We start from the raw sequence: 27935 nt of genomic DNA, 5'->3' as shown, positions 1-27935 counted from the left end.
ACTGGGGGATAGCAGGTATAGTAGGGAGAGATGGTGCCTATAGTAACAGTGGATAATAGTCTCTGGGAAGGGAGTGTGACTGTGGGATAGCAGGTATAGTAGGGAGAGATGGTGCCTATTAGTAACAGTGGATAATAGTCTCTGGGAAGGGAGTGTGACTGTGGGATAGCGGGTATAGTAGGAGTGATGGTGCCTATAGTAACAGTGGGATAATAGTCTCTGGGAAGGGAGTGTGACTGTGGGATAGCAGGTATAGTAGGGAGAGATGGTGCCTATAGTAACAGTGGATATAGTCTCTGGGAAGGGAGTGTGACTGTGGGATAGCAGGTATAGTAGGGAGTGATGGTGCCTATAGTAACAGTGGGATAATAGTCTCTGGGAAGGGAGTGTGACTGTGGGATAGCAGGTATAGTAGGGAGAGATGGTGCCTATAGTAACAGTGGATAATAGTCTCTGGGAAGGGAGTGTGACTGTGGGATAGCAGGTATAGTAGGGAGAGATGGTGCTATAGTAACAGTGGATAATAGTCTCTGGGAAGGGAGTGTGACTGTGGGATAGCAGGTATAGTAGGGAGAGATGGTGCCTATTGTAACAGTGGATAATAGTCTCTGGGAAGGGAGTGTGACTGTGGGATAGCAGGTATAGTAGGGAGAGATGGTGCCTATAGTAAAAGTGGATAATAGTCTCTGGAAAGGGAGTGTGACTGTGGGATAGCGGGTATAGTAGGGAGAGATGGTGCCTATAGTAACAGTGGGATAATAGTCTCTGGGAAGGGAGTGTGACTGTGGGATAACAGGTATAGTAGGGAGAGATGGTGCCTATAGTAACAGTGGATAATAGTCTCTGGGAAGGGAGTGTGACTGTGGGATAGCAGGTATAGTAGGGAGAGATGGTGCCTATAGTAACCAGTGGGATAATAGTCTCTGGGAAGGGAGTGTGACTGTGGGATAGCAGGTATAGTAGGGAGAGATGGTGCCTATAGTAACAGTGGATAATAGTCTCTGGGAAGGGAGTGTGACTGTGGGATAGCAGGTATAGTCGGGAGAGATGGTGTCTATAGTAACAGTGGATAATAGTCTCTGGGAAGGGAGTGTGACTGTGGGATAGCAGGTATAGTAGGGAGAGATGGTGTCTATAGTAACAGTGGGATAATAGTCTCTGGAAGGAGTGTGACTGTGGGATAGCAGGTATAGTAGGGAGAGATGGTGGCCTATAGTAACAGTGGATAATAGTCTCTGGGAAGGGAGTGTGACTGTGGGATAGCAGGTATAGTAGGGAGAGATGGTGCCTATAGTAACAGTGGGATAATAGTCTCTGGGAAGGGAGTGTGACTGTGGGATAGCAGGTATAGTAGGGAGAGATGGTGCCTATAGTAACAGTGGATAATAGTCTCTGGGAAGGGAGTGTGACTGTGGGATAGCAGGTATAGTAGGGAGAGATGGTGCCTATAGTAACAGTGGATAATAGTAAAAGTGAAATTATAGTCTCTAAGAAGGGATTGCAAGACTAATATTTGGCTAATATAATATGCACACAATATATTGACAATATTTCTTTGATTTTGTCTATAGTGAAGCCGGACCCACCGGAGAATGTGGTGGCTAAGCCGGTACACAATAACCCGCGCAGGCTGGAAGTCACTTGGCAGATCCCGTCTACTTGGCCAGATGCAGATTCCTTTCCACTCAAGTTCTTCCTGCGCTATAGGCCTCTTATCCTTGACCAATGGCAGCACGTGAGTACAGACGGTCATTTCCTTCTATATTGGTTTCCACGAACAATGTGACCTCTGACCTCATTGAAGGGGATATTGAGCTTTAGGACTGTGGAAGTAAGAGGGACCACCCGGATGTTTTTTGATCATTCAGAGCAGCAATGGGAAAGTTAAATAAATAGAATGGGGCCCTAAGGATATAACAATTAGTAGAACAGCATTGCAACACCCCTGATCCATCATAGCGACACCCCTTTATGCCCACTCATCATCCACCCAAACCCCACCCACTCCCCTTCAATACCTGCCTCTGACTGTAAAAAAAAAAGGGTCCATGACGGTAGCACCCCTGTACTCCTCGGTGGCAGCCCTATGTATTAGGGTAAGGGAGTGTAATTATATGGCGTCATAGAAACACTGTCAAACCCACATTTGCCATTAAACTACAAGGTCCATCATACTCGGCCCCCAGACTTAGCAGGGATTGTAATGCATGAGTCTGTCTGCCCGGGGGCTGAAGGGAGATGCCAATGCAGTGCTGGGCACACAGGCAGAAATAGCCGCCAGGAAGCCTGTGGCACAACTAATACAGTATATTGAGGCTACATTTCTGCTTCTCTCTTCATTATTTCTCTATTCATTCAGTTTTTCCTTATGTTTGTGATCAGCCTTGCCTGGGTTTCCATTGTTTTCTCTGCACTCATACATAATCCGACAATTTCCTATGGCGTTACTTCCCCTTTAACGCTAAGGCCAGCTGAAGAGGAAGCCCATAAATATTCATGAGACTTCTAGAGTTTTTGTATTTCCCTGTATCCCTCCTCACACTGTTTGTACCACTGCCTGGAAGAGACAGGGATTATTTATAGGCCAGACTGAGAGCAATATATAATTATATATATATATATAGTGCCCAGCTGGGGGATCCACGGGCAGCTGCACACAGCCCCAGCGTGGCACTTAAAGGAAAAGTATGCCTAAAGTGTAAGCTGCTTTTGCATGACTGAGCATTTGGTAGCACTCGTAAATGAGAGAGCACAAAGTCGATGGATTTAAAGAGCCCTTGCACAATACAGATCTACATTCATGGGCATATATACATCGTCATCATCACCAATGATTTATAAAGAGTCAGAATGTTACTCTACTCGCAAGAGTAAAAAACTTGGTTGGACTCACTGTGAGTGACATCACTGGCGCGTAAGGAACGTCACACGTATTACACAGCACACACTGGACTGGTCAAGTTACACAAAATCATTGGTTTAGACTGGAAGGTTGTTTAGTTTTCTATTACATTATGGTCACCAGGGGTGTAACCCCCAGACATGCTAGACTGCTTTCTGCACATATTCATGGGTGACCATCAAGGAAGCAGACCCATGTCAGGTCCCTGGTGCAATTTTGGTGCAATTTTGTGCAGAAGGGGGACTGACATTTTTGGGTGACCCCAATTTAACAGGAAATCAGCCACTACCCAATCTGTCCTACTGTCTCCATCTTGTCCTACTCTCTCCATCTTGTCCTACTGTCTCCATCTTGTTCTACTGTCTCCATCTTGTCCTACTGTCTCCATCTTGCTCTACTGTCTCCATCTTGTCCTACTGTCTCCATCTTGTCCTACTGTCTCCATCTTGCCCTACTGTCTCCATCTTGTCCTACTGTCTCCATCTTACCCCACTGTCTCCATCTTGCCCTACTGTCTCCTTCTTGTCCTACTGTCTCCATCTTACCCCACTGTCTCCATCATGTCCTACTGTCTCCATCTTACCCCACTGTCTCCATCATGTCCTACTGTCTCCATCTTGTCCTACTGTCTCCATCATGTCCTACTGTCTCCATCTTGCCCTACTGTCTCCTTCTTGTCCTACTGTCTCCATCATGTCCTACTGTCTCCATCTTGCCCTACTGTCTCCATCTTGTCCTACTGTCTCCATCTTGTCCTACTGTCTCCATCTTGCCCTACTGTCTCCATCATGTCCTACTGTCTCCATCTTGTCCTACTGTCTCCATCTTGTCCTCCTGTCTAATATTACTTTGCTAAATCTGCTGTCCCCCAACTCTGTCACTGTACAACCATATTTAGGCCCCTGGCTGTTTGCCCCTGTTGGGTCCCCATAAAACAGCTCTAGTCACATGATAAACATGAAATAACTTTTCCCCACCTTCTTCGTGTTTTATTTATTTGAAGGCAGGAATAATACCGTCATGTTTATGACATAATATTTGGGGTTTTTTGCAAAGCCCTGTTAGATAAGGGATGTACGTCTGTGCCGCCATTTCCCAGAGCCGGACCCTGTGCCACATTCTCAGTATTCAGCCGAGGGCTTGGGTCCAACATAAAGCTGTGCCCTTAAATGTAACATTGTCAATTAGGAGACGGCGGCAGAGGAAGTGAGGGACTGGGGGGCACAAGTGAGGGATCTGCATCATGATTTATTCATGGGTTTTGTATCGATTGCAAATGCATTACCCTCTCCTTGTGGGCTGCTTATCTGAGCTCCCCAGCCTGATTCAGCACCCGCAGGAAGACAAAGCTCGTGTGAGCGTCAGGGAGAAGGTCGTAGACAGAACAATTTGCAGCTTGTAGGGGGGGGGCAGTAATCTCTGTAGCCTGACGATAGTGACCTCCCTTGTCATGTGCCAGCCAGAGACATTTACTAACCCCCCCCAGCTGGGAGCATCCATGCAGTCAGCTAGGATGGAGTTAATGCAATTAAAGTGCAGGAAGCTCTCCAGCTATTATCTGTGTAGGGTATGGGATGGGGAAAGGATTAGAGAAACAGGAATGGGGGGGGAAGAATTCAACTGAGCAGGGTTCTCTCATTCTCCAATTCTGTGTCCCTGAATTCTGCCCCACTCTATGAATTGGCACCTCATACAATGTTTCCTTCATATGCCATCTGCTTGGAACTCCGACCAAAGCCAGGCACATAATAGACAATAATAATAATAATAATAATGTAGGGTGCCTTCATGTTAGCCATTGCTAAGCTTCCTGAATTCAGAGTAAAGCAAGATGGAGACAGTAGGACAAGATGTAGACAGTAGGACAATATAGAGACAGTAGGACAAGATAGAGACAGTAGGACAAGATAGAGACAGTAGGACAAGATGGAAACAGTAGGACAAGATGGAGACAGTAGGACAAGATGGAGACAGTAGGACAAGATGGAGACAGTAGGACAAGATGGAGACAATAGGACAAGATGGAGACAGTAGGACAAGATGGAGACAGTAGGACAAGATGGAGACAGTAGGACAAGATGGAGACAGTAGGACAAGATAGAGACAGTAGGATAAGATAGATACAGTAGGCCAAGATGGAGACAGTAGGATAAGATGGAGAGAGTAGGCCAAGATGGAGACAGTAGGCCAAGATGGAGACCGTAGCACAAGATGGAGACAGTAGGGTAAAGATGGAGAGAGTAGGACAAGATGGAGACAGTAGGCCAAGATGGAGACAGTAGGCCAAGATGGAGACCGTAGGACAAGATGATGACAGTAGGGTTAAGATGGAGACAGTAGGATAAGATGGCACCAGTAGGTAAAGATGGAGACAGTAGGGTAAAGATAGACACAGTAGGACAGTGTGGAGACAGTAGGACAAGATGGGGACAGTAGGACAAGATGGAGACAGTAGGGTAAAGATGGAGAGAGTAGGACAAGATGGAGACAGTAGGCCAAGATGGAGACCGTAGGACAAGATGATGATAGTAGGGTAAAGATGGAGACAGTAGGATAAGATGGCACCAGTAGGTAAAGATGGAGACAGTAGGGTAAAGATAGACACAGTAGGACAATGTGGAGACAGTAGGACAAGATAAAGACAGTGGGACAAGATAAAGACAGTAGGGTAAAGATGGATACAGGAGGACAAAATGGTTGGTCAAATGTTAGCAGGAAAATTCAGAATTCCTAAAAATATGATATTTGAAAATTGGAACTAAACTCTGGTTACATACAGATCTGTGTCGTGTCTCCTTCATACCATTAATACTGCCAGATCTGCAAAATTCTCTGTATACACAGTGGTACTGGTAAGCTATTGTGTGTCTCTCATAGTGTGTTTGTGGGTTCATGTGTGTGTGTGTGTGTGTATACACTTCTTCTGTAACATATTCATTTTACTTGGCACAAAAGGGTTCTGTCTTAAAATTGTCCTTATCTTCTTGCTGTGGAAATACCTCCCTCTAGTGTTACATAGATGAACTGCACAATGAATTTCGGCTCAACACTGTATTTCTTTATTAGAACAAAAGGGCTCCATTAATATGTAATACTCAGTGTGCAATAATGAAAGCTGCAGTTGGTCTTTTTTTGTACTTTGCACACTGCACTGGTGTCCTAGTATTGCTTCAGGTCTCTGCACTCTTGTTTTGGACGGCGATTAGTCTGCACTGTATTTGTAATGGGAGGGGTGGCACATGGGGACCCACAACTGGGCCCTACCCTTACCAGATATTCTGTATGTGTTATACTGGGACACTGTGGGCTGTGTATCTGTTATACTGGGACACTGTGGGCTGTGTATCTGTTATACTGGGACACTGTGGGTTGTGTAACTGTTATACTGGGACACTGTGGGTTGTCTATCTGTTATACTGGGACACTGTGGGTTGTGTATCTGTTATACTGGGACACTGTGGGTTGTGTAACTGTTATACTGGGACATTGTGGGTTGTGTATCTGTTATACTGGGACACTGTGGGTTGTGTATCTGTTATACTGGGACACTGTGGGTTGTGTATCTGTTATACTGGGACACTGTGGGTTGTGTAACTGTTATACTGGGACATTGTGGGTTGTGTATCTGTTATACTGGGACACTGTGGGTTGTGTATCTGTTATACTGGGACACTGTGGGTTGTGTATCTGTTATACTTGGATACTGAGGGTTGTGTATCTGTTATACTGGGACACTGTGACTGTGGGCTGTGTATCTGTTATACTGGGACACTGTGGGCTGTGTATCTGTTATACTGGGATATTGTGAGACTAATTTATTTGGGATAGTGCTGGTAGAAAAAAAGGCTAAAAAATGGTTTTAACTGAGTATGAAGAGCTGCTTAGAGTACAATTATGTTTGTTATATAAAATCTTAATTTACCTTAATAAAGCCACGCCCAATCCACACCCACATTGCCACTCCCACAATTCGCTGCCTAACTTTTCTTTTCCAAGGTTGATGCTTCCAATATATATCATTCCCTTGGTACCTGTCACAGACCAAGGCTGTTGAGAGATACTGGGAGTATTAGTTCCACAGCACCTGGAAGGATGTAGATGAATAACCTAATTATCTATCACTATCACCTTTATACAAATCTTAAAAGAGCTTCTTCTTTAAAACCTTCCTTAGATGAGGAATTACAACCCCCTGCATCTTGTGCATGACTGAGCATGCTGAGAGTTGTGCCTTACAACTCTATAATTCTATATCCAGTCTGTATTCTTTATATAAATGTGTCACTGCTCTTTTCGAGTTACAGTCACTCCATGCAGTATTAATGCTCCTCTAGTCATGTGACCTGAAGCTGCCTGCAGGATTCACTGATATTCAGCGCTCTACTTCCTGTTCAAGGGCTGTACTTTTTCTGGCTCATGGGCTGTACCACTTCCTGCTCATGGGCTGTACCACTTCCTGCTCATGGGCTGTACCACTTCCTGCTCAGGGGCTGTACTACTACCTGCTCATGGGCTGTACTATTTCCTGCTCATGGGCCATACCACTTCCTGCTCGGGGGCTGTATTCCTTCCTGCTCATGGGCTGTACTGTTTCCTTCTCATGGGCCATACCACTTCCTGCTCGGGGGCTGTACTACTTCCTGCTCGTGGGCTGTACTGTTTCCTTCTCATGGGCTGTACCACTTCCTGCTCAGGGGCTGTACTACTTCCTGCTCATGGGCTGTACCTCTTCCTGCTCAGGGGCTGTACTACTTACTGCTTAGGGGCTGTACTACTTCCCTCTCTGTCTGGGGATGGGAAATGGTTGTGCAGTCTAATTTACCAGGCGTTCCCTCTACTGGTCACAAGTACAAATTGCAGCCTACAAGTCCATTCATCCCAGAACCCTGTAATTCTCTCCTTCCTGCTGGAGTCCTGGGTTTGATTCCGAGTGCAGTTGGATGTTATGCTGAGTATAACAAAGCTGTCAGTGGACTCCAAGCTGTACTGTTCCTTTCTGTTCTCTTGTTCTGACTCTTGAAACAATGTAGCAGGTCAGCTTCAGGTTATGTTGTTTCAGGAATCAGAACCAGCAGTGCAGCAATGTGTAATGAATGTATAATGCAAAGCTGCTTAGAATGAATCGGAATCAAACCCAGGACTCCAGCAGGAAGGAATGATATTTTCTTTCAGTTTTTGGCTGGAGTTTCCCTTTAAATACAGCTACTTTTCACACGAGTCCCCCATTCCTGTGAGTCTGAGGCTTTTGTGCCATCACAGAATTCATTCAGGTATTTTATTTTACATTTTAATGCCCCTTTCCCGGGAAGGTTCCTTTCAGAGCGAATATCTTAGCGGATTCATCCCATTATAAGTGTGTGGCTGCGGATGAAAGACTCGGGCTACAGAGCATTTCCCTCGTTACACATCACATTCCTCTCATCGCTCCACTTACCTGCGTGTACCTGGCGCTGGGCTCGGCAGGAATAATAATCCCTTTGTCTCCCTCCCGTTGTTCTCAATCACTTGCCATTTGTGTGATGGAGGGAAGGGATTGAGGATCATCTCTGTGTCTGCGACAGCCATGATTCTCTGCATTAAACACTACAACTCCCAGCATTCCCAGCTGAGCCACAATAACTGAAGGGACCTCTGTCCTCCTGTCTCTAAGGTGCTTTGTATTAGCCTCGGGGCCCCATCTAACAAATGACACAAAGATGGGGATCCCAGCAGCTGAACCACCTGTTCACCCCACCCAACGTTCCAGTTGTGCCCGGGGCAGTGCAGCCATTAGGGAAATGAATGAGAGGAAGACTTGAGTGGAGCAGAGGAAGGAGTCTGTGTTTGTGGATGGACCGTGTGTTAAATTAACAACTAATTAACAGAACGTTTCACTAATGGAAGAAGCACAAATATTTATACAACATTGGGGCACAGACGTGATCCATCTGCCTCAGCCCCCCCGACCCACTCGCGGATCTCCCAGCATGCAACACTAGCCGGCCTGTGGCATCATCTCATTCTGCATAATTAGCAGGTTACCCTCGTTAGGAATTCCAGCTGGGCAGGAAAACTGCTCATTAATATGTTTCCTCAATTGTGTCTTTATTTTCACTGCATTTATAATACTAACAGTGTAATGTGTCCTTATATCTGAGCAAATTAAACTTACATATGATTAACCCCTTATTTCTCATGTGAAAACAGCAGCATAGAGTACAACAGATAGATGGTGCCTATAGTAACAGTGGATAATAGTCTCTGGGAAGGGAGTGTGACTGTGGGATAGCAGGTATAGTAGGGAGAGATGGTGCCTATAGTAACAGTGGATAATAGTCTCTGGGAAGGGAGTGTGACTGTGGGATAGCAGGTATAGTAGGGAGAGATGGTGCCTATAGTAACAGTGGGATAATAGTCTCTGGGAAGGGAGTGTGACTGTGGGATAGCAGTATAGTAGGGAGAGATGGTGCTATAGTAACAGTGGGATAATAGTCTCTGGGAAGGGAGTGTGACTGTGGGATAGCAGGTATAGTAGGGAGAGATGGTGTCTATAGTAACAGTGGGATAATAGTCTCTGGGAAGGGAGTGTGACTGTGGGATAGCAGGTATAGTAGGGAGAGATGGTGTCTATAGTAACAGTGGGATAATAGTCTCTGGGAAGGGAGTGTGACTGTGGGATAGCAGGTATAGTAGGGAGAGATGGTGTCTATAGTAACAGTGGATAATAGTCTCTGGGAAGGGAGTGTGACTGTGGGATAGCAGGTATAGTAGGGGAGAGATGGTGCCTATAGTAACAGTGGGATAATAGTCTCTGGGAAGGGAGTGTGACTGTGGGATAGCAGGTATAGTAGGGAGAGATGGTGTCTATAGTAACAGTGGATAATAGTCTCTGGGAAGGGAGTGTGACTGTGGGATAGCAGGTATAGTAGGGAGAGATGGTGTCTATAGTAACAGTGGATAATAGTCTCTGGGAAGGGAGTGTGACTGTGGGATAGCAGGTATAGTAGGGAGAGATGGTGTCTATAGTAACAGTAGATAATAGTCTCTGGGAAGGGAGTGTGACTGTGGGATAGCAGGTATAGTAGGGAGAGATGGTGCCTATAGTAACAGTGGGATAATAGTCTCTGGGAAGGGAGTGTGACTGTGGGATAGCAGGTACAGTAGGGAGAGATGGTGTCTATAGTAACAGTGGATAATAGTCTCTGGGAAGGGAGTGTGACTGTGGGATAGCAGGTATAGTAGGGAGAGATGGTGTCTATAGTAACAGTGGATAATAGTCTCTGGGAAGGGAGTGTGACTGTGGGATAGCAGGTATAGTAGGGAGAGATGGTGTCTATAGTAACAGTGGGATAATAGTCTCTGGGAAGGGAGTGTGACTGTGGGATAGCAGGTATAGTAGGCAGAGATGGTGCCTATAGTAACAGTGGGATAATAATCTCTGGGAAGGGAGTGTGACTGTGGGATAGCAGGTATAGTAGGGAGAGATGGTGCCTATAGTAACAGTGGATAATAGTCTCTGGGAAGGGAGTGTGACTGTGGGATAGCAGGAATAGTAGGAAGAGATGGTGCCTATAGTAACAGTGGATAATAGTCTCTGGGAAGGGAGTGTGACTGTGGGATAGCAGGTATAGTAGGGAGAGATGGTGCCTATAGTAACAGTGGGATAATAGTCTCTGGGAAGGGAGTGTGACTGTGGGATAGCAGGTATAGTAGGGAGAGATGGTGCCTATAGTAACAGTGGGATAATAGTCTCTGGGAAGGGAGTGTGACTGTGGGATAGCAGGTATAGTAGGGAGAGATGGTGTCTATAGTAACAGTGGGATAATAGTCTCTGGGAAGGGAGTGTGACTGTGGGATAGCAGGTATAGTAGGGAGAGATGGTGTCTATAGTAACAGTGGGATAATAGTCTCTGGGAAGGGAGTGTGACTGTGGGATAGCAGGTATAGTAGGGAGAGATGGTGTCTATAGTAACAGTGGATAATAGTCTCTGGGAAGGGAGTGTGACTGTGGGATAGCAGGTATAGTAGGGAGAGATGGTGCCTATAGTAACAGTGGGATAATAGTCTCTGGGAAGGGAGTGTGACTGTGGGATAGCAGGTATAGTAGGGAGAGATGGTGTCTATAGTAACAGTGGATAATAGTCTCTGGGAAGGGAGTGTGACTGTGGGATAGCAGGTATAGTAGGGAGAGATGGTGTCTATAGTAACAGTGGGATAATAGTCTCTGGGAAGGGAGTGTGACTGTGGGATAGCAGGTATAGTAGGGAGAGATGGTGTCTATAGTAACAGTGGATAATAGTCTCTGGGAAGGGAGTGTGACTGTGGGATATGCAGGTATAGTAGGGAGAGATGGTGCCTATAGTAACAGTGGGATAATAGTCTCTGGGAAGGGAGTGTGACTGTGGGATAGCAGGTATAGTAGGGAGAGATGGTGTCTATAGTAACAGTGGATAATAGTCTCTGGGAAGGGAGTGTGACTGTGGGATAGCAGGTATAGTAGGGAGAGATGGTGTCTATAGTAACAGTGGATAATAGTCTCTGGGAAAGGGAGTGTGACTGTGGGATAGCAGGTATAGTAGGGAGAGATGGTGTCTATAGTAACAGTGGGGATAATAGTCTCTGGGAAGGGAGTGTGACTGTGGGATAGCAGGTATAGTAGGCAGAGATGGTGCCTATAGTAACAGTGGGATAATAATCTCTGGGAAGGGAGTGTGACTGTCGGATAGCAGGTATAGTAGGGAGAGATGGTGTCTATAGTAACAGTGGATAATAGTCTCTGGGAAGGGAGTGTGACTGTGGGATAGCAGGTATAGTAGGCAGAGATGGTGCCTATAGTGACAGTGGGATAATAGTCTCTGGGAAGGGAGTGTGACTGTGGGATAGCAGGTATAGTAGGGAGAGATGGTGTCTATAGTAACAGTGGGATAATAGTCTCTGGGAAAGGAGTGTGACTGTGGGATAGCAGGTATAGTAGGGAGAGATGGTGCCTATAGTAACAGTGGATAATAGTCTCTGGGAAGCGAGTGTGACGGTGGGATAGCAGGTATAGTAGGGAGAGATGGTGCCTATAGTAACAGTGGATAATATTTTCTGGGAAGGGATTGTGACTGTGGGATAGCAGGTATAGTAGGGAGAGATGGTGCCGATAGTAACAGTGGATAATAGTCTCTGGGAAGGGAGTGTGACTGTGGGATAGCAGGTATAGTAGGGAGAGATGGTGCCTATAGTAACAGTGGATAATAGTCTCTGGGAAGGGAGTGTGACTGTGGGATAGCAGGTATAGTAGGGAGAGATGGTGCCTATAGTAACAGTGGATAATAGTCTCTGGGAAGGGAGTGTGACTGTGGGATAGCAGGTATAGTAGGGAGAGATGGTGTCTATAGTAACAGTGGATAATAGTCTCTGGGAAGGGAGTGTGACTGTGGGATAGCAGGTATAGTAGGGAGAGATGGTGTCTATAGTAACAGTGGGATAATAGTCTCTGGGAAGGGAGTGTGACTGTGGGATAGCAGGTATAGTAGGGAGAGATGGTGTCTATAGTAACAGTGGATAATAGTCTCTGGAAAGGGAGGGTGACTGTGGGATAGCAGGTATAGTAGGGAGAGATGGTGTCTATAGTAACAGTGGGATACTAGTCTCTGGGAAGGGAGTGTGACTGTGGGATAGCAGGTATAGTAGGGAGAGATGGTGTCTGTAGTAACAATGGGATAATAGTCTCTGGGAAGGGAATGTGACTGTGGGATAGCAGGTATAGTAGGAGAGATGGTGCCTATAGTAACAGTGGGATAATAGTCTCTGGGAAGGGAGTGTGACTGTGGGATAGCAGGTATAGTAGGGAGAGATGGTGCCTATAGTAACAGTGGATAATAGTCTCTGGGAAGGGAGTGTGACTGTGGGATAGCAGGTATAGTAGGAGAGATGGTGCCTATAGTAACAGTGGGATAATAGTCTCTGGGAAGGGAGTGTGACTGTGGGATAGCAGGTATAGTAGGCAGAGATGGTGCCTATAGTAACAGTGGATAATAGTCTCTGGGAAGGGAGTGTGACTGTGGGATAGCAGGTATAGTAGGCAGAGATGGTGCCTATAGTAACAGTGGATAATAGTCTCTGGGAAGGGAGTGTGACTGTGGGATAGCAGGTATAGTAGGCAGAGATGGTGCCTATAGTAACAGTGGGATAATAATCTCTGGGAAGGGAGTGTGACTGTGGGATAGCAGGTATAGTAGGCAGAGATGGTGCCTATAGTAACAGTGGGATAATAGTCTCTGGGAAGGAAGTGTGACTGTGGGATAGCAGGTATAGTAGGGAGAGATGGTGTCTATAGTAACAGTGGATAATAGTCTCTGGGAAGGGAGTGTGACTGTGGGATAGCAGGTATAGTAGGGAGAGATGGTGTCTATAGTAACAGTGGATAATAGTCTCTGGGAAGGGAGTGTGACTGTGGGATAGCAGGTATAGTAGGGAGAGATGGTGTCTATAGTAACAGTGGATAATAGTCTCTGGGAAGGGAGTGTGACTGTGGGATAGCAGGTATAGTAGAGAGAGAGGGTGCCTATAGTAGCACCTGTAGTAGCAATGGGATAACAGTGTAGCAGAGATAGTAGATAGTGGGAGATAACAACACTGTCGGGGGAGCACAACTGCTGCTTTGCCCTTTCAGACCTTGTGTAACTGTTCCATTTTTTACACTCCATAGACCACTACTTGGCTCTCAGAGCTGGCAGGGAATTGTGGGATTTGTAGTTTAATAACACTTTATAGAGTGTTTGGGTGCCGTTGGTTAAAGTGCTGAGAGAAGGAGTGAGATACACAGGGGAGTTGGATGTGGATGAGTTGGGATTTCGGGGGGCAGAGGGGGTGCTATACTAATAGGAGTTTATCAGTGTAGAACAGACTGGAGGAATGAAGTGACACTTCTCTGCTGCAGAAGTAAATGTGCTGTTTGTCATTCAGGATAACTAGAAGGGATGGCGGGGGATATTGCAGCTGGTAAATCTGTCTCAGGGTTTGGGGGACAGAGAGGCGGGGGGCCTGCCAGTGTAAGACGATGATAAACAAATATGATCTTCCCCAAGTCCTCCAGCTGTTTATTTGGCTGAGGTGGTGAGAGCTGTAGTTCAACATCAGCCGGGGGCAACAAGTTGGACTTTACAGATGAATGTCATTTGCCGACTCTCAGTGTTTTTCATAGTGAAACTGCCAGTTTTTCATTTCCCCAAACCTTGTACCCCAGATCCACAGTGAATGAGCCGAGGCCTCTCTGCGCCCAACTGCCACACGGGTGAAACTGTCACAACATCGCTTGTGTTGTATCAAAGGGGAAATTGATCCTCACATCCGGATTTCATGGAATCTCCAACCTGAGCAGCTGAAACTCTAGCCCTTTCCGCTCCTTATTTGCGGGGGGGGGGGGGTCCTGGAGTGGCAGCCCTTGTTTATCAGGCAGTGGGACCTGGAAGTAAAGTGAGGGGGCACATTTGGGTGGGAGGTGTCGATCCGACAGTTGGACAGGGTAACACTGGGCTTATTCCTGGCGATGCCCCTGCCCATGAAACTGTCATATAGAGGAGTATTAGCTCAAGTGTATTGTTCTCAATCTCCAGGTCCAATGCTAATGGGGGTGATTTATTATGGGGGTGTAGTAACCATGGTTACCCCCCCTTTCCAACTATCATCTGCTTGCCCTTTAACTGCATGTGACCCAGCTCAGGACCACAAGGGCTTTCCATCAACCCCAGACAGAGAATGGGTTAAACTTGGTTGCGGCTGATTAGGCAAATAATGAGCATGTTATTTCTGTACTTCCAATATCATCAGCCCTTAATTAGTGAAATGAATACAGAGAGGCAATTAGCAACTTCCATATCTTCCTATTACTGACTGACAAGCTCTGGGCTCTGTAAATAGAGGGGGGGCATCGAAAGCCCCAACTACTTCTTCTGATACAAATTCCCTCCTAGATTAATACATCTTTCATTTCAGCAAAGGGATAATGTACCCCCTACTGTAAATGATAAGGATATTAGAAGTCACTGAGGGGTTGTTCTGTGACCATATAAAGGAACAAGGCTGCAGGCTGAGTTAAACAGGGAACTCTGAGTATCACTCATGTATTATAAGGGATAATGTACCCCCTACTGTAAATGATAAGGATATTAGAAGTCACTGAGGGGTTGTTCTGTGACCATATAAAGACACAAGGCTGCAGGCTGAGTTATACAGGGAACTCTGAGTATCACTCATGTATTATAAGGTATAATGTACCCCCTACTGTAAATGATAAGGATATTAGAAGTCACTGAGGGGTTGTTCTGTGACCATATAAAGGCACAAGGCTGCAGGCTGAGTTATACAGGGAACTCTGAGTATCACTCATGTATTATAAGGGATAATGTACCCCTACTGTAAATGATAAGGATATTAGAAGTCACTGAGGGGTTGTTCTGTGACCATATAAAGGCACAGTACTGCAGGCTGAGTTATACAGGGAACTCTGAGTATCACTCATGTATTATAAGGGATAATGTACCCCCTACTGTAAATGATAAGGATATTAGAAGTCACTGAGGGGTTGTTCTGTGACCATATAAAGGCACAAGGCTGCAGGCTGAGTTATAGAGGGAACTCTGAGTATCACTCATGTATTATAAGGGATAATGTATCCCCTACTGTAAATGATAAGGATATTAGAAGTCACTGAGGGGTTGTTCTGTGACCATATAAAGACACAAGGCTGCAGGCTGAGTTATACAGGGAACTCTGAGTATCACTCATGTATTATAAGGGATAATGTACCCCCTACTGTAAATGATAAGGATATTAGAAGTCACTGAGGGGTTGTTCTGTGACCATATAAAGGCACAAGGCTGCAGGCTGAGTTATACAGGGAACTCTGAGTATCACTCATGTATTATAAGGGATAATGTACCCCCTACTGTAAATGATAAGGATATTAGAAGTCACTGAGGGGATGATGCATAAAAACGTCTCATTAGTTAGAGATGAAGATCAGACAGTGGGGTCGGTACAAAGGATTATGATTTAAAGGAGAGAGTAGGGAGCCAGTCACACAATTGAATTCACTGTACCTGGTGATGTTGGAGATGAGGAGGCCTCAGTATTTCCTCCCATTTCACTGAAGAAATGAAAAACTTTCAGCCCCTTTGACTACAACTCCCAGCATCCACTAAGAGTTAAATTCAGTAGCCAAAGCTGTGGGTGACAGGTTAGACTTCTCCCAATAGAACTGACATTTCCAATATTCTCTCAGTCTTTGTGTTTTTTAACGGCAATAAATGTTTCGGGCAGTTCCCAGTCGCTCCATCACCCCCCGTTCCAGCGTCACACCTCAGCGCTGAACGAATCCTCCGACAGGAGCTGATGTTTATTTTATATTGTTTCACTGGCACATTTCACGCTCCATTGTGACATCATTTATACAGTTTAAACATTCACTGGGGCAGCCGAGCGAGCGCCGTCATATCCCCCCCCCATCTTTATTCCTGTAACTGCTCCAGATATGTCATTTATATACTGTATATAACTACCCAGTCTCCTCTCTACAGCTGGGGCCACGGGGCCCAAACACTCTCCTCCTCTTTACTTTCTTCTGTTATATTTCTCTTGTCTGCTCCTTTTTTACTTCTTCCTCTTTATCCATCTTTCTACTCTGCCCCATTTGTCTCTCTCCTCCCTACCCCCCTTTCCTTCTTTCCTCTACTGTCTCTCATCCCCTCTCCTTTCCTTTTCTCCCCAACTGTTTGGCCTTACTCTCCCCAATCCTCCCTCTTCTCTCCCCTTCTATATTTCTCCTCTCCCCCATTTGTCTCTCTACTCCCTAACCCCCTTTCCCTTCTCTCCTTCTGTCTCTCATCCCCTCTCCTTTCCTTTTCTCCCCCAACTGGCCTTACTCTCCCCCCATCCTCCCTCTTCTCTCCCCTTCTATTTTTTTCCTCCATTTGTCTCTCTGTTCTCTAACCTGATTTTCCTATTCAGATCTTTTCTCCTCTTCTGCTTCTTTCTCTTTCCTTTCTCATTTTATTCCTCTGGTTTTTGGCCTGACAGTTTCCCATCCATTGTCTCATATCCAACCCTTTCAGCTTCTCCCTCCTGTCTCTCTCTCTCTCTCTTTATAGAAGTCCCTTGAGCAGAGTAGTAATTAGGGCAGGGACATTCTTGGCAAAGAATAAGGTGAGAAGCTCATCTTGGGCAACTTTTCACCAGGGGCGGCAACTAACTTCTCCCCTTGATTTTAGAGCTGAATTTGTTTTTTGTTGTAAATTCATCTCTTGAATGCTGAGAGTGCAGTTCTGGTCTCTGGGAGAGGCTGTTGCCCCGTCTGCACTAAAAATGTGCCCCTGTCCCGTCAGTTGGGGAGAAACAGCCTCAGAAATCCCCACAAAAGGTTCTCACTGTGCAGTTTCCTCACTTCATTTTCAGCAGATGAGCAGCAGAGCTGACTTGCTTTACGGCTGGGATTCTATGTAGGCTGTGATTGCACAAGGGGCAATTCTGAATTGTATGGAGGGGCCATAAATGCCCCCTGACGCTCTTTCAGTAAAATGGGAAACGTCTGACGATTTCGAAGAAACGCTGTTAGGTTTTATATATTTTGTTATTGAAAACAAAGCAGGGGCTGTTTGGGGCCCTTTCCATAGGTTGAACTTTACCCATGAGCCATTGAGGGAAACAATATAATAATAATAATATTCTCTCTGCCTATTCCACGTCCCCTTTATACTTATAGTCAGGGGGGGGGGAATGTTTGGGAGGTGCCCGTGTGCCAGAGTTTCATGTGCCCCATGTGCCCCCCTCTGTGTTACCTCCTATACCACCCTCCCTTGAAATCGGTGTTAGAATAATACAATATACTATTCGTTATAATTGATAAGGTTAACTTACCCTTGAAATACATGGTTTCTATTTTAGATCAGCAAAGTGAATGATCCTGATCCCTTATATACGTCTATATGTCTGTTCTACTGACACCCCCCCCCCCATCAATTCCACAGAAATACCCTGTCGATAAATGTCCAGAAGTTGGCAGGACTGGCTAATAAATCACCTGCTAGCCCTCCTCTTCCTCCGGCTCCATTCCTGGCAATCATATATTTCATTTCATGGCAGCAGAGAAACATACACTATATATATTATATAGAATACAGTCGGTCCATTTACCCTTTAATCAATGTGAGTCTCTCCTGCCAGACCAGCGCTCACAGGGTTACTGGTTTGGCAAACGATTTCCTATTAATGTAATATCCAATAGAAATGTATAGGAATCAATGGAATGAAGTTACAGCGCCACCTCGTGGCAGGATTTATCCCTTTGTTGCTGCTCCAGCAAATAATGAACTTAATTTGGGAGAAAACCCGTATTTGCTGCTATATCTAATTACTTAAAGATCTCTAATTCAATGTTGCCATGGTTACACAGAACTGATTTTACACGGTGGAGGTTGTCTATTGACACGGCAGCATGTCATACAGGCAACTAGGGGGACTGGCCTATTGAGTGTAGCAAGTGCTTTACTCATTATATTTGTGTTTAAATATTGCACGGTAATTGAATACCATTCCTGGGCTGAAGTGCAGCAGCCAGAAAGTCTGAAGCAGTGGCCCCGCTGATGCCGGAGCCTCTGGGCCCATTAGATCAGTGGAACACTCAGAGTGGAGGAGAGAGGGACGTCGGGGGCTTTAAACCTGATAGCTTGTTAGTTGTGCCTGTCAGCTCCAGCTTAATCCAAAGCAGAGGGGCCCCGGGAGACCCCCGACAGCCATTGTGTATCAGTCAGCGGCACCTGAGCTCAGCGCTGGGAATACGACAAAACTCCGTCTGTTCTGTGTCACCCGCCGTAGGGACGACAGCGATGAAATGCCCCCCCTTTCCCAGGCCTTGGATCTCTGTATCCAACACCCCCTGCACCCCAATCACCCTATTCCTCAATCCCCTCACTCCACATAAACATGTCCGACGTGACTTTTATGGCTCATTTGCTTCGCTGGCCCTTCCGGCTGCTTCACTCCAGTCTCTGGTCCCCTTCTTGTGCTTCCCACAGACATCCGCCATCATGTTCCACTCTCCTTGCTGGGATCCTGTCATTCCATCATCTCTGCCATAAAGTGACACCTCAATGTTGTTTCTTTGCCAGAAGCTATTTCCTCTTCCTTGGACTGGGGGCACTGGTTCTCTTCCTTGGACTGGGGGCACTGGTCCTCTTCCTTGGACTGGGGGTGCTGGTTCTCTTCCTTGGGCTGGGGTGTTGGTTCTCTTCCTTGGACTGGGGGCACTGGTTCTCTTCCTTGGACTGGGGGCACTGGTCCTCTTCCTTGGACTGGGGGTGTTGGTTCTCTTCCTTGGACTGGGGGCACTAGTCCTCTTCCTTGGACTGGGGGAGCTGGTTCTCTTCCTTGGGCTGGGGATGCTGGTTCTCTTCCTTGGACTGGGGGTGCTGATCCTCTTCCTTGGACTGGGGGTGCTGGTCTTCTTCCTTGAGCTGAGGGCACTGGTCCTCTTCCTTGGACTGGGGGTGCTGGTCTTCTTCCTTGGACTGGGGGCACTGGTCCTCTTCCTTGGACTGGGGGTGCTGGTCCTCTTCCTTGGGCTAGGGGTGTTGGTTCCCTTCTTTGGACTGGGGGTGTTGGTTCTCTTCCTTGGACGGGGGGTGTTGGTTCTCTTCCTTGGACTGGGGGTGCTGGTCTTCTTCCTTGGACTGGGGGCACTGGTCCTCTTCCTTGGACTGGGGGTGCTGGTCTTCTTCCTTGGACTGGGGGCACTGGTCCTCTTCCTTGGGCTGGGGGTGCTGGTCCTCTTCCTTGGGCTGGGGGTGCTGGTCTTCTTCCTTGGGCTGGGGGTGCTGGTACTCTTCCTTGGACTGGGGGTGTTGGTTCTCTTCCTTGGGCTGATGGCACTGGTCCTCTTACTTGGACTGGGGGTGTTGGTTCTCTTCCTTGGGCTGGGGGTGTTGGTTCTCTTCCTTGGACTGGGGGCACTGGTCCTCTTCCTTGGACTGGGGGAGCTGGTTCTCTTCCTTGGGCTGGGGGTGCTGGTTCTCTTCCTTGGACTGGGGGTGCTGATCCTCTTCCTTGGACTGGGGGTGCTGGTTCTCTTCCTTGGACTTGGGGAGCTGGTTCTCTTCCTTGGACTGGGGGTGCTGATCCTCTTCCTTGGACTGGGGGTGCTGATCCTCTTCCTTGGACTGGGGGTGCTGGTCTTCTTCCTTGGGCTGAGGGCACTGGTCCTCTTCCTTGGACTGGGGGTGCTGGTCTTCTTCCTTGGACTGGGGGCACTGGTCCTCTTCCTTGGACTGGGGGTGCTGGTCCTCTTCCTTGGACTGGGGGCACTGGTCCTCTTCCTTGGACTGGGGGTGTTGGTTCTCTTCCTTGGACTGGGGGCACTAGTCCTCTTCCTTGGACTGGGGGAGCTGGTTCTCTTCCTTGGGCTGGGGATGCTGGTTCTCTTCCTTGGACTGGGGGTGCTGATCCTCTTCCTTGGACTGGGGGTGCTGGTCTTCTTCCTTGAGCTGAGGGCACTGGTCCTCTTCCTTGGACTGGGGGTGCTGGTCTTCTTCCTTGGACTGGGGGCACTGGTCCTCTTCCTTGGACTGGGGGTGCTGGTCCTCTTCCTTGGGCTAGGGGTGTTGGTTCCCTTCTTTGGACTGGGGGTGTTGGTTCTCTTCCTTGGACGGGGGGTGTTGGTTCTCTTCCTTGGACTGGGGGTGCTGGTCTTCTTCCTTGGACTGGGGGCACTGGTCCTCTTCCTTGGACTGGGGGTGCTGGTCTTCTTCCTTGGACTGGGGGCACTGGTCCTCTTCCTTGGGCTGGGGGTGCTGGTCCTCTTCCTTGGGCTGGGGGTGCTGGTCTTCTTCCTTGGGCTGGGGGTGCTGGTACTCTTCCTTGGACTGGGGGTGTTGGTTCTCTTCCTTGGGCTGATGGCACTGGTCCTCTTACTTGGACTGGGGGTGTTGGTTCTCTTCCTTGGGCTGGGGGTGTTGGTTCTCTCCTTGACTGGGGGCACTGGTCCTCTTCCTTGGACTGGGGGAGCTGGTTCTCTTCCTTGGGCTGGGGGTGCTGGTTCTCTTCCTTGGACTGGGGGTTGCTGATCCTCTTCCTTGGACTGGGGGTGCTGGTTCTCTCCTTGGACTTGGGGAGCTGGTTCTCTTCCTTGGACTGGGGGTGCTGATCCTCTTCCTTGGACTGGGGGTGCTGATCCTCTTCCTTGGACTGGGGGTGCTGGTCTTCTTCCTTGGGCTGAGGGCACTGGTCCTCTTCCTTGGACTGGGGGTGCTGGTCTTCTTCCTTGGACTGGGGGCACTGGTCCTCTTCCTTGGACTGGGGGTGCTGGTCCTCTTCCTTGGGCTAGGGGTGTTGGTTCCCTTCTTTGGACTGGGAGTGTTGGTTCTCTTCCTTGGATGGGGGGTGTTGGTTCTCTTCCTTGGACTGGGGGTGCTGGTCTTCTTCCTTGGACTGGGGGGCACTGGTCCTCTTCCTTGGACTGGGGGTTGCTGGTCTTCTTCCTTGGACTGGGGGCACTGGTCCTCTTCCTTGGGCTGGGGGTGCTGGTCCTCTTCCTTGGGCTGGGGGTGCTGGTCTTCTTCCTTGGGCTGGGGGTGCTGGTTCTCTTCCTTGGACTGGGGGTGTTGGTTCTCTTCCTTGGGCTGATGGCACTGGTCCTCTTACTTGGACTGGGGGTGCTGGTTCTCTTCCTTGGGCTGGGGGTGTTGGTTCTCTTCCTTGGACTGGGGTCACTGGTCCTCTTCCTTGGACTGTGGGAGCTGGTTCTCTTCCTTGGGCTGGGGGTGCTGGTTCTCTTCCTTGGACTGGGGGTGCTGATCCTCTTCCTTGGACTGGGGGTGCTGGTTCTCTTCCTTGGACTTGGGGAGCTGGTTCTCTTCCTTGGACTGGAGGTGCTGATCCTCTTCCTTGGACTGGGGGTGCTGGTTCTCTTCCTTGGACTGGGGGCACTGGTTCACTTCCTTGGACTGGGGGTGCTGGTCCTGTTCCTTGGGCTGGGGGCACTGGTTCTCTTCCTTGGGATGCACCAAATCCACTATTTTGGATTCAGCCAAACCCCTGAATCCTTCACGAAAGATTCGGCCGAATACTGAACCGAATCCTAATTTGCATATGCAAATAAGGGGTTGGAAGGAGGAACATTTTTTACTTCCTTGTTTTGTGACAAAAAGTCACGCTTCCCGCCCCTAATTTGCATATGCAAATTAAGATTTAGATTTGGTTTGGCCTGGCAGAATGATTCTGGATTCGGTGCATCCCTAGTACAAAGCAGTTGAATGTATTGATTTCCTACAGATGCTGCAAAATGGTAACAAACTTCAGTGAGAGTGGGCCACTCCCTGCTGCAAAAATGACCTCCCTGTAAAGGGTTAAACAGACAATGTCAAAGGGGAGATTCCATTTTTTGAACATGATGGGGGTGGTCATATCATGAATAGATTTTTTCCAGTCCATAGGAAGGTGCTGCCATACTAATACAAATGTCTCTCTCGCTGCAGGTGGAGCTGTCGGAAGGAACATCGCACACCATCACGGACGCCTACGCAGGGAAGGAGTACATCATCCAGGTGGCAGCGAAAGACTACGAGATTGGCACGTGGAGCGACTGGAGTGTGGCCACATACGCCACCCCATGGACAGAGGAGCCCAAGTACATCACCACAGAGTCCCAGAAGACAGGTGGGTGGTCACATTGGGTCAGGCTGTTCTGGTGGTGTCAGTGTTGGACTCATATGGGCCATTATTTTATATGGACAGGACAAGAAAGAACCAATGAAAATAGAGAGACTGTACGAGTAACCGATCTGTTCGTTTCCTGATATCAATGGAAATTGGGGTCTTTCCGATCCATGTGCCAAAATCAGGGGACATTTCTTGCCCAAACAGATCATAGGACCAACCCATGGGGGGCGATAAATCCACAGAGGATCAGGCAGTAAGGCCAAACTTGTGTCCAATCAAAGTTCTATGTAGTAGTCAATACCACTTCTGCTGGAAGGTCACTCCATGGACTTACCCCATATTTTAACGCCCCTTCTTTATACAGTTCTGCTACACCAGTGATCCCCAACCAGTAGCTCGTGAGTAACATGTTGCTCTCCAACCACTTGGATGTTGCTCCCAGTGGCCTCAAAGCAGATACTTATTTTTGAATTCCAGGCTTGGAGGCAAGTTTTGGTTGCATAAAAACCAGGTGAACTGCCAAACAGAGTCTCAATGTAGGTTGAAAATCCACATAGGGGCTACCAAATGGCCAATCACAGCACTTATATGGCACCCCAAGAACATTTTTCATGCTAGTGTTGCTCCCCAACTCCTTTTACTTCTGAATGTTGCTCACGGGTTCAAAAGGTTGGGGATCCCTGTGCTACACAGTATCAAATCGGAGGTCTCTCCCATTCAAATGTTCATATGACTCCACCTTTCTCATATTATTTTGTAATGGGGCCACCACTTACCCAAATAAATGTTGGTGCGCACATGGATAGAGTGTATGTAGAGTAGCAGCTCCATTATATTGATTTTACTCACTGGAGCCAATGTAGGTCAGACATAGTCCACTTTATTAGAATTGTCTGTCCAATGTCTGTGGGGTTCAGCCCACAAGCCAGAAGAATCTAGAAGGGTTGAAAGGCAAGACCATTTTTAATAAAATATTGGGCCTAAGGTGAATCAATCTTGTTCTCCCCAAAAATGGCTTGCGTGTAGCTCAGTGCTGAAAACATAATAGGTCACCCCCACTTTACAATGACCCTGCCCTCTATGGCACTCCCATTAGCCACATGGGCTCAGGCATGTTAGTGAGGCCACCAGAGAAGTTGGATTTATAGCATTGGCTTAGATCTGCTTAAAGGAATGTTTTTTTATTGAAATGTCAATTCTAAATGTGATTTTTATTTCCCCTCCTTCTGGTAGAAACAACAACAAGAATCACAACCACAACCACCACCACTTACGTGGTGCCGCCATCTACCAAGGTCTGTGAGCCGGAGTCTGTTATAGGTTCCACAGTCCGACTTTCGTGGCTCCCTGCACTGTTATTGGCTCCTGTTGGCATTTTGATTATGTGGTAAGTGTCACATGTGGGCAGTTATGGCTTCTGGCATCTCAGCGTCCTAAAACTGCAGAACGTACATTGATTTTCATGTAGATTCTCTGTATTACTGGTTGTGACTCTTGAAATAAAGTAGCAGAACTACTTCTCCAGCTCCAACAACAGGACATGCTCCTGCTCCTAAGACTGTGATAATGACAGTGTAAAACTGCTTAGGTCATGAAAACTGAAAGCTAATAATGATTAATACAAATTGCAAAAGTGCTCAGCCTGAACCATCTGACATCGTTATATGGGTGGATATGTGTCCCCTTTAGTAAACCATTGACATTCACTTATTCCTTCTCTTACAGATGCATTTCCGCAAAAGAAAGAATTTCGATATTTTTTTCTCTATTTTGCACATGTTACGGAGGAAGCAAATTGTTTGCATTTTATCTTCATTTTTTTTTTTTTTTTTTCTTTGATGGACAAGTCCAATGACATTAAGGTTGGCTCCGCCTAGGGAATAGGGAAAACAAATTTAAGGAAAAAATTGAAAAAAAAAAAAAATTGTAAAAAAAAGTTGAAGAAACTCAACGTTACCATAAAACGTGGATCTGTCGCGGGAAGCGCCTGCCAAACAAGGAGAGCTTTACGGAAAGTTTCCGGAACAAATTCACATCTCGCACAGCATGTTGGTGGGAGGCTGGACAAAGTTCATTTTGCTATCGGAAAAACGTTAGGGGGGCGGGGGTTGAATTAAAGGAATTAAGATGAAGGAATTGGAATCAAAATGAAGGGGCCGCTAAGATCGTCATAGATCATACAGCTATACCGTCATGCCAAAGACAGCTTTCTTTCCCACAATGCTGTGCTTCCCAAGACACACCCCCCAACACTTCTCACTTTTGCTAAAACAAAAACACCCAGAGCAAAGCATTCTGGGATACTCTGAGCCACACTTCATTTGCTCTATAATAGGAAAGATCTTTCTTTAGGGGCAACTTTTTTTTTTTTTTTTCCTTTTTTGATCGTTTTCAGGTTTTTTTTATTTTTTATTTGGAGCAGAATGTTTTGAGAACTTTCGTAAACTTTCTTATGATACTGTACATCGATTTGATACCACAATAACACACGGATTGTATTGTTTGGCTAAGAATGGGTTTGTAGTCAAGCAAACGCTGGGAATTTCTTCCAAAATGAGAATTATGTTCCAGCGTGGAGATAAAAATGTAAAAATAAAAAAAAAAAAGATTCTGGAGAGATAAACATTTTTATTACACTGAACAGTCGGAGATTTATTGTGAAACTCCCAGCAGAGACCTCTCCAACAAGGGTTCATCAGCAGAAACCCGTGGATTCCTGGAGGCAGAGACAACTCCTTCACTGTACAGCTGTTTCAAGCAGAAATGTCGCATTCTCATCTATTTTTGATGTTTTTGGGTTTTCCCTCCGTTATATTTGACTCTGGTGATATTCCGATTGGGAACATTTTGTTGGTCGGGGTTCAGTCTGACAGTTGTAAACTCAATAGCAAAAGAGTTGATGGTTTGCAGATAGCGCCAAAATTCTGTCGAAATTTCCGGTAAAATAGGGCTCTAATATGAAAAAGTTGTGAAATTTTCTAGCATGGTGTTTCAAACTCAAGAGGAGGTAGATTTAACTTCATATTGACAATGAATATGGCGGCCTGACTTCTCCCGAAGCGGTTACACCACTTTCTTGCGTCACACTCTTCCTCTTTGGCTGAGAATGTTGGGCCAAACCAGCACAAAATAAATGTCTATTATATGCGATACTATCCCATTATTCATTCATAACATTTTGGGGCTGATTTATTAAAATTCGAGTTCGAATTGAGTTCGAGAATCGAGTTCTCCATGATTTCGGTTTTCACGGTGAATAAATGCAACTGAGATCAATTTAAAATCTGAATTTTTCAAACTTGAATTTTCAACAATTATCAAACCAAAAAAACTTGAAACCCTGAGTGGAAAAAAATCTATCGGATAAAAGCGGAAGAGCTTCTTTAATCAGTGGGAGGTCTATTTTCAATATTCAGACGATTTTAAAATTTGAGCCTACAAGGGGAAAAAAAAGTAAGATTTTGCCGACTCCTTGAAAATGAATAATGATTTAGAGTTTTTTTGTATTTCTTATTTGACTTTCTTTGAAAATATGTGGGCAATCAAGATTTTTTTTTTCTATAAAAGTAGATTTTTGGCAAAAATTTGAATTTTTTTAGATTTTTTTAAATCTGCCTCCCCATTTTTGTTTTGCTGCTTCAAAACCTTATTCAATAAAATGACAGATCAGCATGGTTTATGGCATTTTAAACCAAGAAAAAAAAATATTTCTCTAAATTCAATTATTACATGTAATTATCATTTACTGGGTTAGCATGAAAACATAGGGGCAGAGTTATCAATAGCTGAGATTTTGCCAAAAAAAAAAAACAAATACATTTTCTCTGCAGATTGAGATTTTTTTGTTCTTGATCAAAATTTTGGGTCACAGGTCTCAATTTCGATCACTCCACTTACTGGAGAATTCTGAAGAGTTCTGGAGAATTCTCTTTGCCATAGAAGTTTTTGGAAACTTCTCACAACTAGAGAAAAATGTTCACGTTCTATAAAATTTATATGAGAAATTATTCCTTTAGGGGGAAAAAATGAGAAAAGGGATTTTGGACTTTCACTAGAAAACTGATGTTTCTTGATTTTTATTAAAGAAAAAAATTAGACACCATATTTTGGTTGAAGACAAGAATGATTGAACACAACCCGGTGTAATCTTCTGTATCACAATCTTTTTGTTAATCACTCTTTGAAATATCAGTGTTACGGTATTTTATGGTTTGTTAATGGTACAAATATGGCTGGTACTTCTTCCTAGAACCACAATCATTCATTCACGGTACTTTTGGTTAGGGATGCACCAAACCCAACATAAAAGATTTAGCCGAATTCCAACCACAAAAACAAAATAAAATAGTCTCTCTTAATTATGCAGTGATCATGTAATATTAAAGGGATCCTGTCATCGGAAATCATGTTTTTTTCAAAACACATCAGTTAATAGTGCTGCTCCAGCAGAATTCTGCACTGAAATCCATTTCTCAAAAGAGCAAAAAGATTTTTTTATATTTAATCTTGAAATCTGACATGGGGCTAGACATTTTGTCAATTTCCCAGCTGCCCCTGGTCATGTGACTTGTGCCTGCACTTTAGGAGAGAAATGCTTTCTGGCAGGCTGCTGTTTTTCCTTCTCAATGTAACTGAATGTGTCTCAGTGGGACCTGGATTTTACTATTGAGTGTTGTTCTTAGATCTACCAGGCAGCTGTTATCTTGTGTTAGGGAGCTGCTATCTGGTTACCTTCCCATTGTTCTGTTTTTTGGCTGCTGGGGGGGAAAGGGAGGGGGTGATATCACTCCAACTTTCAGTACCGCAGTAAAGAGTGATTGAAGTTTATCAGAGCACAAGTCACATGACTTGGGGCAGCTGGGAAATTGACAAAATGTCTAGCCCCATGTCAGATTCCAAAATTGAATATAAAATAATCTGTTTGCTCTTTTGAGAAATGGATTTCAGTGCAGAATTCTGCTGGAGCAGCACTATTAACTGATTCATTTTGAAAAAAATTTTTTTTCCCATGACAGTATCCCTTTAAGAGTTTGTATTTGGTTGGCCATATCCAAATCCTGCAACATAAAAATGTGGGATTTGGTCAAATCCTGAGTCTTGGTTTGGTGCATCCGTACCTTTAGTTTGCTGTATTTGGTGGGAGAGATGTTTGGGTTATGGATCATGAGCCTTCACTTCTTCTGACAGATATTATGATTTCTGGTTGGTGCTCCCCTTGTGCCGATGCACTGGCTGACACAGAGAATTGATGGATGAGATTTTCTGCCCAAACCAACCAATATCCACAGTACATGGATATGGGTCTGGATCTCCAGTGTAGTAAAGTCCATATCCAAATATTCCATTGGTTTTCAGATAT

At 45.9% G+C, this 27935-nt stretch overlaps 1 protein-coding gene across 4 annotated transcripts in view; it reads left to right on the top strand.

The window, feature by feature from the left end:
* LOC108718850 (ciliary neurotrophic factor receptor subunit alpha) overlaps positions 1 to 26338 on the top strand; it is a 294616-nt gene extending 268278 nt beyond the window's left edge. For all 4 annotated transcript variants that reach the window (XM_041570397.1, XM_018267357.2, XM_018267339.2 and 1 more), the window contains 4 exons: positions 1572 to 1735; positions 22393 to 22573; positions 23810 to 23963; positions 24302 to 26338. In XM_041570397.1, coding sequence (XP_041426331.1) covers positions 1572 to 1735; positions 22393 to 22573; positions 23810 to 23963; position 24302 — 500 coding nt within the window. In that variant the 3' untranslated portion in view covers positions 24303 to 26338. The remainder of the gene's footprint in view (positions 1 to 1571; positions 1736 to 22392; positions 22574 to 23809; positions 23964 to 24301) is intronic.
* The last annotated feature ends 1597 nt before the right edge of the window (positions 26339 to 27935 follow it).

This window comes from Xenopus laevis, chromosome 1L (assembly GCF_017654675.1).
Source record: "Xenopus laevis strain J_2021 chromosome 1L, Xenopus_laevis_v10.1, whole genome shotgun sequence".
Taxonomy (NCBI): Eukaryota; Metazoa; Chordata; class Amphibia; order Anura; family Pipidae; genus Xenopus; species Xenopus laevis.
This window is presented reverse-complemented; position numbering and strand designations above follow the sequence as displayed.